The 16,403-nt window shown below is 44.8% G+C and overlaps 2 protein-coding genes across 2 annotated transcripts in view; both read left to right on the top strand.

The window, feature by feature from the left end:
• Window positions 1-1,283: 1,283 nt before the first annotated feature.
• Window positions 1,284-14,764, top strand: SLC5A3 (solute carrier family 5 member 3). Its single transcript, XM_075334999.1, has 2 exons — window positions 1,284-1,372; window positions 8,714-14,764. Exon 2 carries the CDS (start codon window positions 8,979-8,981, stop codon window positions 11,118-11,120), a length of 2,142 nt encoding a protein of 713 aa, XP_075191114.1. The 5' UTR covers window positions 1,284-1,372; window positions 8,714-8,978; the 3' UTR covers window positions 11,121-14,764.
• The window catches only part of MRPS6 (mitochondrial ribosomal protein S6), a 64,214-nt gene continuing 49,098 nt past the window's right edge, over window positions 1,288-16,403 (top strand). Inside the window, exon 1 of the mRNA XM_075335000.1 lies at window positions 1,288-1,372. Within this exon, the coding sequence (XP_075191115.1) occupies window positions 1,328-1,372 (45 nt within the window). The 5' untranslated portion in view covers window positions 1,288-1,327. The remainder of the gene's footprint in view (window positions 1,373-16,403) is intronic.

The raw sequence follows: 16,403 nt of genomic DNA, 5'->3' as shown, positions 1-16,403 counted from the left end.
ACTACTTGTAGGCACTGTATATGGGGGGCTCTGTACATTATATATAGTGGGCTCTGTACAGTATATACTGTATATGGAGAGCTCTGTACATTATATATATGGGGAGCTCTGTACTGTATATACTGTATATGGAGAGCTCTGTACATTATATATATGGGGAGCTCTGTACTGTATATACTGTATATGGAGAGCTCTGTACATTATATTTATGAGGGGCTCTGTATATTATATATATATTTATAGGGGGCTCTGTACATTATATATATGGGGAGCTCTGTACAGTATATACTGTATATGGAGAGCTCTGTACATTATATATATGGGGAGCTCTGTACAGTATATACTGTATATGGGGGGCTCTGTACATTATATATAGTGGGCTCTGTACAGTATATACTGTATATGGAGAGCTCTGTACATTATATATATGGGGAGCTCTGTACTGTATATACTGTATATGGAGAGCTCTGTACATTATATATATGGGGAGCTCTGTATATTATATATATATTTATAGGGGGCTCTGTACATTATATATATGGGGAGCTCTGTACAGTATATACTGTATATGGAGAGCTCTGTACATTATATATATGGGGAGCTCTGTACAGTATATACTGTATATGGGGGGCTCTGTACATTATATATAGTGGGCTCTGTACAGTATATACTGTATATGGAGAGCTCTGTACATTATATATATGGGGAGCTCTGTACTGTATATACTGTATATGGAGAGCTCTGTACATTATATATATGGGGAGCTCTGTATATTATATATATATATTTATAGGGGGCTCTGTACATTATATATATGGGGAGCTCTGTACAGTATATACTGTATATGGAGAGCTCTGTAGATTATATATATGGGGAGCTCTGTACAGTATATACTGTATATGGGGGGCTCTGTACATTATATATAGTGGGCTCTGTACAGTATATACTGTATATGGAGAGCTCTGTACATTATATATATGGGGAGCTCTGTACTGTATATACTGTATATGGAGAGCTCTGTACATTATATATATGGGGAGCTCTGTACTGTATATACTGTATATGGAGAGCTCTGTACATTATATATATGGGGAGCTCCGCACATTTCTCGCACATGGATGGAGGGTGTGAGACGCTGACAGGAGGAGGGAGGGGCTGGAGCGCCGGGCGGAGAGGAAGGGGCGGGGCCAGGGAGGGGGCGTAGCAGGGGGAGGAGCCGGGACTTCGCTGTGTCCTTCGTGTATCCCGGGCACCGTTCTCCGGAGTCGGGGCTGAGCCGTCACCTCGGAGCAGAGCTGTCCCCGCCGCTCCCGCCTCAGCCACGCACATGCCTCGGTACGAGATGGCGCTGATCCTGAAGGCCATGCAGCGGGTGAGTGCAGGCGCCGCTTCCTTCCTGACAGGACAACGTGCTCAGCAGTGATTGGCGGCTGCGGGCGCCTGAGCCGCGTGTAACACCCGGGGCCCCGGAGCTCGGGAGTGAGAGGGTCCGGGCTGCCGGGATAGGACCCCTGAGCGCAGTGCCCGGGGCTGAGCTCCGCACAATGCCCCCCGTACTGACCGTCACTGCCGCCATTCATTCATTGTAGTGTGTGCACAGCGACAGCCCCTAGTACAGAGAGCCAGAGCCCCCCGTGTATAGCGCCCCTTGTACAGAGAGCCCGAGCCCCCCCGTATATAGCGCCCCTTGTACAGAGAGCCCCCCCGTGTATAGCGCCCCTTGTACAGAGAGCCCCCCCGTGTATAGCGCCCCTTGTACAGAGAGCCCGAGCCCCCCCGTATATAGCGCCCCTTGTACAGAGAGCCCCCCCGTGTATAGCGCCCCTTGTACAGAGAGCCAGAGCCCCCCCGTGTATAGCGCCCCTTGTACAGAGAGCCCCCCCGTGTATAGCGCCCCTTGTACAGAGAGCCAGAGCCCCCCCGTGTATAGCGCCCCTTGTACACAGAGCCCCCCGTGTATAGCGCCCCTTGTACACAGAGCCAGAGCCCCCCGTGTATAGCGCCCCTTGTACACAGAACCAGAGCCCCCCGTTATAGCACCCCTTTACAGTGTCAGTGACCCCCATGTACAGAGCTAGAACCCCCCTGTGTACAGTGTCAGTGTACCCCAATGTACAGAGCTAGAACCCCCCCCGTGTACAGAGCTAGACCCCCTTGTACAGTGTCAGTGGCCCCCAATGTACAGAGCTAGAACCCCCCCCCATGTACAGTGTTGGTGGCCCCCAATGTACAGAGCTAGAACCCCCCCCCCATGTACAGTGTTGGTGGCCCCCAATGTACAGAGCTAGAACCCCCCCCGTGTAGTTAGTGGCCCCCAATGTACAGAGCTAGAAACCTGTGGCCCCCTATGTACAGAGCTAGACCCCCCCCCCATGTACAGTGTCAGTGGCCCCAAATGTATAGAGCTAGAAACCCCTCCCCCCCCCCCCCCCCCCCCCGTACATTGGCAGAGCCCCACTACAGTGTCAGCCCCTCCATGTGCACAGTGTCAGTGGCCCCCTATGTACAGAGTCAAACCCCACGTGTACAGTGATAGGGCTTCCCTTGTACAGTGTTGGAACCCCAATACAGTGTCAGCGGCTCGTGCCCCCCGTGTACAGTGTCACAGCCCCACTGTGACACTCAGAGCTTCACGTATAGAATGACATAGCCCCTAGTATAGTTTTAGTGTCCTGTCCCGCTGTACACTACAGCCCCTTCCTCCTCCCCACCCTTGCTCCCCACCCTTGCAGTGTGCCCTCCCATATGCTGTGCCCCTTTGGCCCCCCACCACCCCGTACACTGTGCCAGACCCTCATATCCATACATTATATCTGTGTTCTGTAGCTGTGTGGCCCTGAAATGATCAGTACCAGACATTGCAATAGCTGGATTGGTGGCGCTGTAAATAAATACTGTATATATAATTAATATATATATATTTTGGTGTTCACCTTATGGGGTAAATATATTATGAAATTATAACTTTTTTTAAAAATTTCTGAGAAAATATTGATGATTTTTTATTTTTTTTTTTAAATATTTTTCCCCTTCTGCCTTACACCTGCGATCACGTGTACAATGCGCTGTGTAAGGCTGAGCACACACGGTGAGAAAGACTGAGCGAGTGCAATGCGATAAAAAATCGCATTGCACCCGGACCCATGTTACCCTATGGCGCCACTCCAATGAGCGATTTTTATTTATTTTTTTTCTCAGCCCTTATCAGATCGAGAAAACAATCGCAGCATGCTATGGGTGGAATCCGATCCGTCTTCACTCGCACCAACACAAGTCTATGGGTGCGAGAAAAACATTGCATTGCACTAGCGTTACTATAGTGTAATGCGTGTGAAGTGCAATAATCGCATCATCTGACAGTGGAGGAGATAGGGTGATTACTCCTCCCTCTCCTCCGCGGCTGTGCTGGGATCGCAGGATTGCAGCACAGTGGCATGACAATCGCATGACACTCGGCTTACACGCCCTCAGAGCGGCAGCTGAGTGTCATGCGATTTACTCGCGTTAATGCCTGTGTGGCTGCAGCCTTACGGTAATAGTGCAGTGTATTGTATAATTACAGATCTATGAAGCCCAGCCGAGGGCAAGACTTCTTGGGTGTACAAACATGGCGGACACGGGGGCATCTATCATTTTGCAAGAAGGTTGGCTGGTGTCAGAAGGCACACCTACCCCATTTCCAACCTCTTAAATGCCACTGTCACGATTGATGGCAGCATCTAATGGGATAAACTGCAGCTGTATAATACAGCCGGTACCTGCATTATATGGAGGGGTCAACCGCACCTAAAAACGACCGAACGGAGGCCAGATGGAGTGCAAGGTGCCTCCGGCTGCCTCATTACGGTGGATTGCTCCGTTGGGGGTCCCATCCAAGTCCCTGTTTTTTTTCAGGATTATAGACAGAAGCCCCTACCGGAACCACAAACGTGTGGTTGAAATGTAACGTGGACATAGTCTTACTGTTGAGGGACCAGTTTTATATCCCTTACATTATCTTCCTTCATGATGGAGTATGGGGGCTACACTCAGATTTTTTTCCGGCAGCCCCGTAGACCACGAATTGAGCGGCGTCAAGCGTCCAATCTGCCGCTTTCTTTTGTACTGGGGATAAGAGTCCCTGTTTTGCCGTTCGGTACAGCTCCCCTCTGCCCCCACGACCCCTTTTAAGTCCTTACTGGCTAATATACCAAGACAGATGGCAAAGTGACCACCTTCAGTGATGAACGTACTGGTTGTCAAACGGTTTCTGAAAAGTTTTTCTGTAGAACTTTTAACAACTTGACATAGAAAACGACTGAAAGGAAAGATTTCATCGTTCACAAGTCGTCTGATATGGGACCTTAGGGTTAGACATATTTTTGAGAAATGTTTTGATGACCAGCAGAAGACCTCTTTTATTCCCCCTGATGACCAGTCTTTAGGTCTCCGGGGGCACTATGTGAGAATCCGTGTCGGAAGGTCCATTCACCAGTCTTTAGGTCTTCGGGGGCACCGTGTGAGGATCAGTGTCGGCAGGTTCGTTTTAATAAGATCTTGGCTCCAGTTCTTGCAATCATTTTCCCTGCAAGGGCAGCAGCTCCTAATCCTTAATTATGTGATTTTTTTTTTTTTTTTTTAATAAAGGCACGAAAAGAGGTTTTACATCCTAAGTACAGATTATATCGCATTAAAAAAAATGTCCATTTTGCAGGTTTTAACTTCCGAGCGCAGATCATGACTCGGGAGCTTTATGTGCAGCTGAATTTTTAGCTAAAATGTTTCAGTATTTCTTATCAAGAATGCTCGCTCATTGGGGGGCATCATTTTTGTGGGATCCAGCATTCAAACTCCCACCGATCAACAAGTTATCACGTATCCTACGGGTGGGCAATAACTTCTTTTAACCGATCAACCCTTTTAAGGCCCCCCATTCACATTAGACTAAAGTCATCCAAACACACTGATATCAGTGGATCATTTCTTTCTTTCTAGACCATCTATGGGTACTAAGTTTGGCTATTTGCTCTTCTTTTGTTTGTTAGCTTTTATGGGCAAGGTCCTCTCTTGCCTCAGCAATGTTTGTTTTTTTTTAATAGTGTTTACCCCCCTTTTATATGTAAAACACTATCCCAATCGTAAAAAAAACCAGACCCAAAAGACTATGTTGTAAGGGATGTATTTATTACAATGGTCTAACACCTTGGAGTCATAACCTTGCACTATCCCGGAAAGGGAAGAATCTGAGGGCTGTGCTAAAGGGGGGTGTCCAAGAACAGCGATATCGATTGTTATCCAAGGTTTTTGTGTAGTGCTGTAGCTTTTTCCAAACATTTTTTAGATTATTGGGTACCGGTCATGAGAAGATGAACTTCTATATAAAATTTAATTTTGGTTTTCCAAAAATGAGGTGCCACTGGTCCCAATAGTGAAATTGTTTTTCAGTGTGCAGTCTTATAAGTGTTGGAGTAATAGAATTTTTGGAGTATGGAAAGGCAAGTGTAGGTGAGTCTGGGGGCCCACTGTTAGTAGCTAAACCATTATAGCTCCTAAAAACATCATTAGGATCCTACTAAAAAGTTAGTTGCCAGCTAAAAATGTGAGTCTCATTGGCAACCCTCCTGTAGAGTAGGGGTGGACTTCTTAGACCCTCCAAGAACCCATTAAGGTCAGATAATAAAATCTTTTATATAGACAATGATCAAAAACAACACAAGAAGTTAAGGTTTCTACATACATAAGAACAGTCTTCTCAAGGTGACAAATTTTTGGAGCTTGATTGGCGATCTTATATACCGTGTTTTTCGCTTTATAAAATGCACTTTTTTCCCCCCAAATTTTGGGGGAAAGTAAGGGGTGCGTCTTATAAGCCGAATATACGGGGGGGAGGGTGTAATATATATTACACAGGGTCCGCTCTGGAGCGCTGCTGGGGGCAGGTGAATGCTGCGGGCGGCAGCGTTGGATCTCCTGCTCCCGCTCATATAATATGCACAGCCGCTGTCCATCACCGTGGTGCTGAAACCGCACCGCAGTGACGGGCTGGGGCAGCGGTGCATATTATATGAGCCTGCGTCCCACTGTGATGGCCCATGCCCCCCTTGTGTTAGATATGGCCCCCATGCTGCTGCTCATCCTAAAATAAAAAAAGCTTTACTTACCCCCTACAGCGTTTCTCCCCGGTGTCCCTGCTTCCACTGTGGTCAGGCACGCATAGATGATATCACTCTGCTGTGCCGATCACATGACCGGCAGCAAGAACCAGGAAGTGGAGGAACAGAAGCACGGAGGGAGACAGGAGGGAGATCAGCGCTGGAGGAGGTAAGGAAAGAGTGTTTTATTTTTCTATGGGCAGCAGCATGTGGGCGATATCTAACACAGGGGAAAGTGTGCAATCCATAGGGGGCCATGGGCAGCACAGGGGAACGTATGCAATCCATAGGGGGCCATAGGCAGCACAGGGGAATGTGTGCAATCCATAGGCAGCACAGGGGAACGTATGCAATCCATAGGGGGCCATAGGCAGCACAGGGGAATGTGTGTAATCCATGGGGGGCCATAGGCAGCACAGGGGAACATATGCAATCCATAGGGGGCCATAGGCAGCACAGGGGAATGTGTGCAATCCATAGGGGGCCATATGCAGCACAGGGGAATGTGTGCAATCCATAGGCAGCACAGGGGAACGTATGCAATCCATAGGGGGCCATATGTAGCACAGGGGAATGTGTGCAATCCATAGGGGGCCATAGGCAGCACAGGGGAACATATGCAATCCATAGGGGGCCATAGGCAGCACAGGGGAATGTGTGCAATCCATAGGGGGCCATAGGCAGCACAGGGGAATGTGTGCAATCCATAGGGGGGCCATAGGCAGCACAGGGGAATGTGTGCAATCCATAGGGGGGCCATAGGCAGCACAGGGGAATGTGTGCAATCCATAGGGGGCCATAGGCAGCACAGGGAAATGTGTGCAATCCATAGGGGGCCATAGGCAGCACAGGGAAATGTGTGCAATCCATAGGGGGCCATAGGCAGCACAGGGAAATGTGTGCAATCCATAGGGGGCCATAGGCAGCACAGGGAAATGTGTGCAATCCATAGGGGGCCATAGGCAGCACAGGGGAATGTGTGCAATCCATAAGGGGCCATAGGCAGCACAGGGGAATGTGTGCAATCCATAAGGGGCCATAGGCAGCACAGGGAAATGTGTGCAATCCATAGGGGGCCATAGGCAGCACAGGGGAATGTGTGCAATCCATAGGCAGCACAGGGGAATGTGTGCAATCCATAGGGGGCCATAGGCAGCACAGGGGAATGTGTGCAATCCATAGGGGGCCATAGGCAGCACAGGGGAATGTGTGCAATACATAGGGGGCCATAGGCAGCATAGGGGAACGTGTGCCAGCACAAGGGGGCTATATTCAATATAAGGGGGCCATATCCAGATTAAGGGGGCTAATTTTAGGATGGGGGGCTATGAGGGACATATACCCTATATGATTTGTTAGACGGACACTGGCATTATAAGATGGACCCCATATAACATTAAAAAAAAACCCCTCTTTTCCTTCACCAAATTTGGGGGTGCGTCTTATAATCAGGTGCGTCTTATAAAGCGAAAAATATGGTGGCTTTCTAAAGTCTCCCTTCATGGAGGAAAGGCCTCCATACACATTAGAAGAGTGTCATCCGAATTGATGCATTCAACCTACAGTCTGTTTATGGGGGTCCCTAGACGACTGTTCATTGGGTAGCATGCTTGTTCAGGCATGTTCGAGTTCGGACTCGGGCTTGCTCATCCTACTGTTGACTGGATGATCAGTTGTATAAGTGCTTGCTAGAGTTCATGTGAATTGTATCGGAGCCCTGAGAACCGCCTCCTACCTCCCACCATCCACAGTTATTCTTTTAGCCAACTTGGCATAAAATATCTTCTTTTTGGCCTGACCAACATGATGTTGCGCCAGGCCGACTAATCACAAGAGGAGCTGTGGATGCTGGAAGTTAGGAAACGATTCTCAGAGTTCACATGTAACTGCCACAGATCACTGATCTGAATCAATTTGCCCCATCCTTATTGCTGTCACAAACATTCTACACCCATTGGCCATCTGGGTACTGAGACCTGCCCTGACTGTAGTTTTGTATTCCTTGTTCGACTTAATTTGACAAAATGTCATCAACACATTTGGTTGAGGTCTATAACTCCAATATTGAACTCTTCTGCTCCTCTTTTACTAGGGAAAAATGGGGGGTTTTAATGCTAAAGCGAAAAATTCCTAAATTTTTTGAAAAAGTAAATTTTTCGGCTAGTCATTCACCTAACAAATGGTAAGAATAATTTCAGCAATTCAGTGTGTTGACAATATGGCATAGACATCTTGTATTTTGGGCGTTGGTGTTCGGAACCTTCTTGCATCTTCTCCGCGTCCCATTTTGCTTTCTACATCTTCCGTAGAATATGGAATCCAATCCATATTTTTAGATTGCTGCGTGCGCCCGGGAAAAGGTTTGTAAGTTATGTGTAAATCTCCCACGCCCATCTCCTCCTCTTCTGACTCGTGTCCGTCTATATCCCCTGTAGAGCTGTAATATAATATTAACCCTCCAGGATCTTTCGGAACCTTCTTTGTAATCTTATTTTTTTTTTTTTTTAATTCAAGTGTCATTGTCTTTACAATGACTACCTTTTCTAATTGTGTCTTTGTCTTTTGTTTTTGCTGCCTTGCAGGGTTCCTTGTCATAGGTCCTCCTTCCATGGTTAAATAGCCGATTGCTTTGGAAATTGACGATTTTTTGTTTTTCCTAAAAACTGCATGCAAAACATCGAATATTGCAGGAGCTGGCACCAAGAAAGCAAACCAAAGGACAAAGACTTGATTATTATTTTTTATTTTTTTGCACTGTTTTGACCTGAGGCCCCCTGTATGGTTTTTCTAAAGGATTTTATTAAAAAATAATCACTTGGACGTACCCGTGGACCATCCCATCTAATCATGAGGGCTTCACTGGAAGCAGCTGATATCGCCATTGTGGCGTTGTATTTTGTACTGGTATTATGTTTTGGATTTTTTGCCATGTGGAAATCGAACAGGAGTACAATCAGCGGATACTTCCTGGCAGGTCGTTCCATGACCTGGGCAGCTATCGGTGCCTCCCTTTTTGTAAGCAATATTGGTAGTGAACATTTCATTGGACTTTCCGGATCCGGAGCGGCGAGTGGATTTGCAGTGGGTGCGTGGGAACTAAACGCCTTGTTACTGTTGCAGCTCCTTGGATGGGTCTTTATTCCAGTCTATATACGTTCTGGGGTCTACACCATGCCGGAATATTTATCGAAACGTTACGGAGGACATCGAATCCAGGTGTACTTTGCTGTACTGTCCTTGATTTTGTACATCTTCACCAAATTGTCTGTTGACTTGTATTCCGGGGCATTGTTTATCCAAGAATCCCTCGGATGGAACCTATACTTATCTGTTATCCTACTCATTGGAATGACTGCGCTCCTCACAGTCACCGGTGGTCTCGTTGCGGTGATATATACGGATACCCTCCAGGCTTTTCTCATGATCGTCGGAGCACTGACTTTGACCATTATAAGTTTTGTGGAAATCGGTGGATTTGAAGAGGTTAAGAGGAGGTACATGTTGGCAACACCCAATATCACCTCCATATTGCTAACTCACAATTTTACCAACACTAACTCATGCGATGTCTCGCCAAAACCCGATTCTCTTAAAATGCTCCGAGAAGCTACGGATGAAGATATCCCTTGGCCCGGATTTCTTCTGGGTCAGACTCCTGCTTCAGTGTGGTATTGGTGTGCTGACCAAGTCATCGTCCAAAGAGTTTTGGCAGCCAAAAATATTTCCCACGCCAAAGGATCGACTCTTATGGCCGGCTTTTTAAAAATTTTACCAATGTTCTTAATCGTAATTCCAGGGATGATATCTAGAATTATGTTTGTGGATGACATTGCTTGCATCAACCCCGAGCACTGTATGGAAGTCTGTGGCAGCCGAGCTGGGTGCTCTAATATAGCCTATCCACGATTGGTAATGAAAGTTCTTCCGGTAGGTTTGCGTGGACTAATGATGGCGGTTATGATCGCAGCCCTTATGAGTGATCTAGACTCCATATTTAACAGTGCAAGTACCATCTTTACTCTTGACATCTACAAATTTATCCGGAAAACTGCAACATCTAGAGAGCTTATGCTGGTTGGGAGGGTGTTTGTTGCTTTTATGGTGGTCATCAGTATTGCTTGGGTTCCAATCATTGTGGAAATGCAAGGGGGCCAAATGTACCTTTACATACAAGAGGTGGCGGACTACCTTACTCCTCCAGTTGCAGCTTTGTTCTTGCTTGGAATATTCTGGAAGCGATGTAATGAACAAGGGGCTTTTTACGGTGGCATGGTAGGTTTCGTACTCGGAGTAACCCGTCTTGTATTGGCTTTTGTTTATCGAGCCCCAGAGTGCAACTTACCAGACAATCGGCCCGGTTTCATTAAAAACATCCACTACATGTACATCGCGACTGCTCTATTTTGGATCACCGCTGTCATCGCTGTCGTAGTCAGCCTTTTGACGTCGCCTCCAAAGAAAGAACAAATAAGGACCACTACTTTCTGGGCACTTAAAAACAAATCAATAAAAGAAAAAACGCAGACTGAGGATTCCTACAAAGATCATGAGAAAAACACTACTCCTACAGGAACTCTAAAACTTGCGCTTCCGAACGGAAAGTCCGAGGACCACATTAAGACTATCCAAACTGAGGATGTAAACCTTCTAGTGACTTACAAAGATGACCCAAACCCAATAAGTTCCCTAAGCGTCTCTGAAGCCGAGACGCCGGTGGATTGTTACTCTAACGGGCAAGCATCTCTTATGGGACAGCTGCCCCCGGAGCTTAATAATGAGGACAAAAGCAGATGCTCAAAGTTTTTTGACTGGTTCTGTGGGTATAAAAGCACCACTGCCAATAAAAGAACCATAAAGGACGAGGCAGATGATGAAACTTTATGCTTAAAAATGTTGGAGGAGAACCCGATTGTCACGCGAGTTCTCAACACTGGACTGGTTTGTGTCTGCTCCGTAGGGGTGTTTATGTTCATTTACTTCTCATTGTAAATGTGAAATGTACCTTCTTCAGGGCGAAGCGAACAATCTACAACTATTGCCTTTGGGATGAAGTATGGGGCCACTCCATGTTTCAATCTGATGTTTACTTTTAATAAAAGGCCTTTTACCAGATCATAAGTGACCAAACTGAGCTCTTGTACAGTCAAAATCCCTTTTAAAGGGGTATCCGAGCCGAGATCATTAATCACCTATCCACTGGTCTTGTGACGTTCTAGCGATTGTGGAGGTCCCATCTGTCGGACACTGCTGGTGGAATAATACCCACTTGTTGGATGATGTCCGATGATCACTAGATGATCGTTGCAGATCTCATTGATCTCAACGCTCCGATCAAACATTCCAGTAGGATGGTTGGTTAATTCTCTAGGTTTGGATTCCCCCATCTTGGTCCTACGCTTATTTTTACCAAATATGTAACTTATTACACTGAGGAAGTTTACCGGTATGGGTTGAGGGGGTAAGAAATAAGACTTCTCTACTACTTGATGCAAGGATGGATTCGGCACACCAAATTTCAGATTAACAATTCTATGTGCATGTATATATTTATATTTTTCTTTTCCATGTGAACTACCCTGACTTTGCCTTAGACTAATCGTAATGTTACGTTCTGAGAGTAATGGTCCTGTCCCTTGTGTAAATGAGTGATTTTAATAATTTCTTCTGGTTTGTCCTAATATTTATTTTAATTACACTTTTATAAAATACGGATTTGTGCTTCTTGGCAATTGAGATATTTTTGTACATTTTAGGGTGATACTATTTTTGTATTTTATTTATTCTTTTAGGCCTTTTTTGAGTATTTGAGATCCATTTTTTTAAATATATCATTATAAAAGTCTCTTTGCATGGGCTGGTAATCGGCCGATGGTGTTCCCGATCATTGGCAAGTGAAAACTGGCCATCTGAGGGGCAAAGCTTTCTTTTTTGTCTTCATGGATGGTCGTTCATGGATAATCCCCCCCCCACTCCCAAAAAAAAAAAATGTCCTTTCCCGGAAAGGGTGCAGTGTTTATCCACAGGTCATGCTTTGCGTGATGCTGTTTCCGGATGACTCCTGTCATCGTTCAAAGACCTTCTCCCACTGCTCGGCCTGTGTTGGCATATCAGGCGACCAAAGCCACGCTTCTTTATTTAGACCCAAACCCCTCAGCAATTTCTTAAATAGGGTTGTCTATGGAGAACAAGTGATCACCTAACCGTAGGATTGGTCAGTGAGTGTCCTAAATTTTATTCCCAACATATCCCAGTTATAAAATGGCACACAGGTTGGACACCCTACTGCTTTTCCGTCTTTTTTTTTATGCGGCTACTGGAGACAACCCATCAAACCACTCTGCAGCCCCATAGGGAAGGAATGGAACAGCGGTCAAGAAAATGCACTGTATCAAAACTACCCCCCCTTTGCCGATTGAAGCCGGTCCCCGCAACAGGACCCCCACTGACCACCGATCAGTAAATTATCACCCAACTTATTTTCAACCCCTCTAATAAGACAACCCTTTCTGATTCCAATCTTCCCCCAGGTAAAATAATAAAGCCTATACTCACCACCCATACCGATGCTGTTCCAGCCGACTTTGGACCAAACGGGCAACCAACAGGAAGTGAGAGAAGCCACTTCCTGTTGATTTATTCGTTTGGTCCAAAGGCGGAAAGAAGGAAACCGGCGTTGATTTGACGCGAGGGTTGCAAGACGTCACAACGCCATGTCAGCCACGGCACCTCTGGAACGGTGCCTGTACAGGAGGGGAGCATAGGCTTTATTATTTTACCTGGGGGAAACGTGGAATCAGAAGGGGTTGTCCTAGTAGTGGACTACCTCTTTAACTATTAATTAGTAAATGGTATTAGTCCCATTTCTTTTCCAAATTTCTACCAATCTATGAGCTCACTAGATGTCCACTAAAGTTTTAACGTCCCTTTAAGACATAAATTTATTCTTCTTACAAATCGACTCTATCAAGATTTTTAGATATGATCCGGAGGCGTCGTGCGACCTGTTAAGGCTTGGGTCATCGTCTCTAGGGCATGTCTCGAAACCTTCGTGGTCCGGGAATTGACGGAAGTACAATAATTGCTAGTGAGGAAAAAGCTTTTTGCACTTAATTGGTAGGAAATAGAGAGAGGTTTTACGAAGAGGGAAAAAACATGAGCGATGGGTGTGTGAATTCTGCACATGGGAGAAAACCGAAAATGTGACTTTCCTTTTTTATTTTTTTGTTCTAATCCTTACTGTGCCTGGAGGTTAGGAGGGGTTAAACCTGACGTTTGAGTGGCGTAATTACATTTCTCATAGTTTAGGTTGGTTCTTGCTGGTTTTGGTGTCTTTGAGGCGCACAGGGTGTGACATTGCATTTTGGCATTGGGGAAGTACATGGTACAAGGATTCCAGGACTGTCATGCTCTACCTTCTGGGCAACATTAGTTGTGTATCCTTGGGGAAATTTAAAGTTAATCTGTCTCCAGATTTCACAATAGAAACAGCATATATTAAATAAATAGACCTGATGAGACTAGTGTACTTATGCTAAAAATTAATACAAAAAATGGCTTTTAAATCCCTATTTAAAAGGCATTTTTGACCAATATTAAAATGAAAATTTTATTAATCCAGCCAGGGCTTTAATATTGTGTTTAGACACAGTTTTGGCACGGATTTTCATAGTAAGTACAATAGCTTCATCAGCTCTAAAAGATTTATGAAATAACATGTACTTTTGTATTTTGAAATTTGGAAACTGATCCTCTATAAAGTAGGTATCTTGCCCTGTACACAACGTTTTATATAAACGAGGCTTAATCATTGTATTAAATTTCTGCATCTTTAAAATTGATTTTCAGTTCCTTATCAATTTTCAAGATCTCAGCTTTCGGCTGTGTAGGCCTCTGAGGGTTTTCAGCTTCTTAATGTAAACAAGAAATAACGTTTACAGAAAACTAAAATCTTGAAAAAAAGGGAGAAACTGAAATATATAAATTTTTCAAACTTCTAATATAGTTTATTTGCTTTTTTATACACTATTTAATATTTTTTTTGTCTTGTATGCCAGCGTATTGGTGGAGATCGAGGGCCTGAGACCCCTGCAAACACTCACCCTTTGTTGTGCGCCACTGAACGGAGTGCGGATACAATAAAAGATCTCTTGCTTTCTTTATGCTTGGATTACGAGCGATCAGCTGTAATCTCTGGGAGAAATGAAGTATTTAAAGGGACTTTTCATTGGATTTATTAATTAAAACTAGGTATTTCCTCCAATTGAAGTAGTTCCTCTGATTCTGGAACAGTTTTTTCTTTTTCTTCTGTGCCCCTCCGTTCCAAAGTCATGACCCATTTGTAAGAAAGGTGAAACATTTGTGTACCTCCAAAACTTTTGTGGGCATATTTTCTTCCATTCTGCTGGCCAATTAAAACACAGCCACACCCACACGTTCTGTGTTATGGCGCTCTGACACAACTGGCTTTTCGCCGGATGCGGCGCACGCCAGTACAATATGATACAGTACAGTGGCAGCGCCGCAACTTCCGGGTCACATGCTCCGGTCACATAACAGCATGTGAAACAAATCACAGAAAAAACGATCAAAGGTGAGTAACCCGAAAATATAAATCACAGAAAAAATACTCCTAAATTTTTTTTTCGTTAAACTTTTATTGAATTTCAATATATTGAAACATGAAGTGAGGGGGAGGGGGTGTTCAGAAAAATATAAAATACCCTAAGGGTCTAAAGTACAATAAAAAAAATAGTCTAGTGGACCAGCCAGCGGTACCCTTAGGGTATTTTATATTTTTCTGAACACCCCCTCCCCCTCACTTCATGTTTCAATATATTGATATTCAATAAAAGTTTAACGAAGAAAAAAAATGTAGGAGTATTTTTTTCTGTGATTTATAACAGCATGTGACCGGTGCTTGTTGCGCTGCCAGAAACGTTGCACCTTGCACCCACGTTATTATGAAGAGTCGTAAATATGGAACGGAGGGGCCCAGAAGAAAAAGCAAAACTGTTCCAGATCAGAAGAGCAACAGCAATTGTAGGAGGTTTAAATAACATCCAGTTTGTAGTCCCCCTTTTTTAGTTCTTTTTCAGCGTCGCCACAGGATAAATGAAGGATTACATATTTCGCGTTGAAATCAATAGGCTGTCCACATAGATGGCCAGATGTGCTGGGCCCTCCAAAATGAGAAACACTCTTAACACCGGCTGTCCTGAATGGGTGACTCCTACTAAGAATATTCTAATGGGGTATCTTGGTTTTGGAATACAATGAATGCAGCCAATCACCTCACTATGGCTTGATTTACCCCCCCCCCCCCCCCAAAAAAAAATATTACTGCGAAGAGATGGGGTATCTTATACCGCAACAGTAGTGTCACATCTATGTTACATAAGCAAGGATGGTTGACCTTAGGGAGGTCAACATCCAACACCGCGGAGACACCATCACGTGATTCTAGAGCAATGCCACATCTATGTTACAGTCGGAAAATGTTACCTGGTCTGACATGTGAGTTGCATTTTTCCTTTAACCAACACGGGTGCTTCATATTTGGAGATGCTGTTGCACCACTGAGCTGAATAATGATCTATAAGTTTCCCTTGGTAGGAGGTCATTGTCATCCACTGCAGTTCTCACTATTTATTGGTTATGTTTTCGAAATGAAAGTCCATGGGCGTCTGCAAGCGTAGTCTTCCATAGTGCATGGATTAGAAGATTTGCCTTGGCTCCTCTTTCCATAGTTATGCCCCCTAGCATTTTTTTTTTTGGGCTATGGGATCCTTTACCCTTGCAATCAGCCCTCCCTGGACATTAAATGAAAGTTTGCCAAACCTAATCTGTGGGGGGGCCTCCTTACTCTTCCCTCGACAGATATCATCTGAGGAGAAAACGATCAGGCAGATAAAATGTCCTCATGCAATGCTTTCATTTTCAGGGGTGATAAGCCAACGCCATAGTAGTCTGGCAGCAGCTTTCTCTTCTCACCATTGAAAATGTATAAACTCTCGGTGGTGCAGACTGCTCTTGTATGGCAGAGTCGGGAGAGCTAACCTTCTGTTTTAGTGCACTACCGAATAGTAACGGGTGAGAGAAACTTTTAGTAAATTATTTCATTAAATATGTAATCATTCTGATATTTTAAGTGATTTTCCATCTAAATCAAAAATTTTTGAAAAATCTGATTAATACGACATTTGGAGAACAGAACAATCTTGTCTTAAAGGGACATTGTCATCAGATTCATTCTCCCCAGATCACAGGCATTGA

The sequence above is a fragment of the Anomaloglossus baeobatrachus genome, chromosome 2, assembly GCF_048569485.1.
Source record: "Anomaloglossus baeobatrachus isolate aAnoBae1 chromosome 2, aAnoBae1.hap1, whole genome shotgun sequence".
NCBI classification, from domain to species: domain Eukaryota; kingdom Metazoa; phylum Chordata; class Amphibia; order Anura; family Aromobatidae; genus Anomaloglossus; species Anomaloglossus baeobatrachus.
The sequence above is the reverse complement of the archived record's forward strand: the minus strand, read 5'-3'. Positions and strand labels throughout refer to the sequence as shown.

Bases quoted from the DNA above. Each gene is read 5' to 3' on its own strand.
- SLC5A3 (XM_075334999.1), top strand. From the start codon at position 8,979: ATGAGGGCTTCACTGGAAGCAGCTGATATCGCCATTGTGGCGTTGTAT.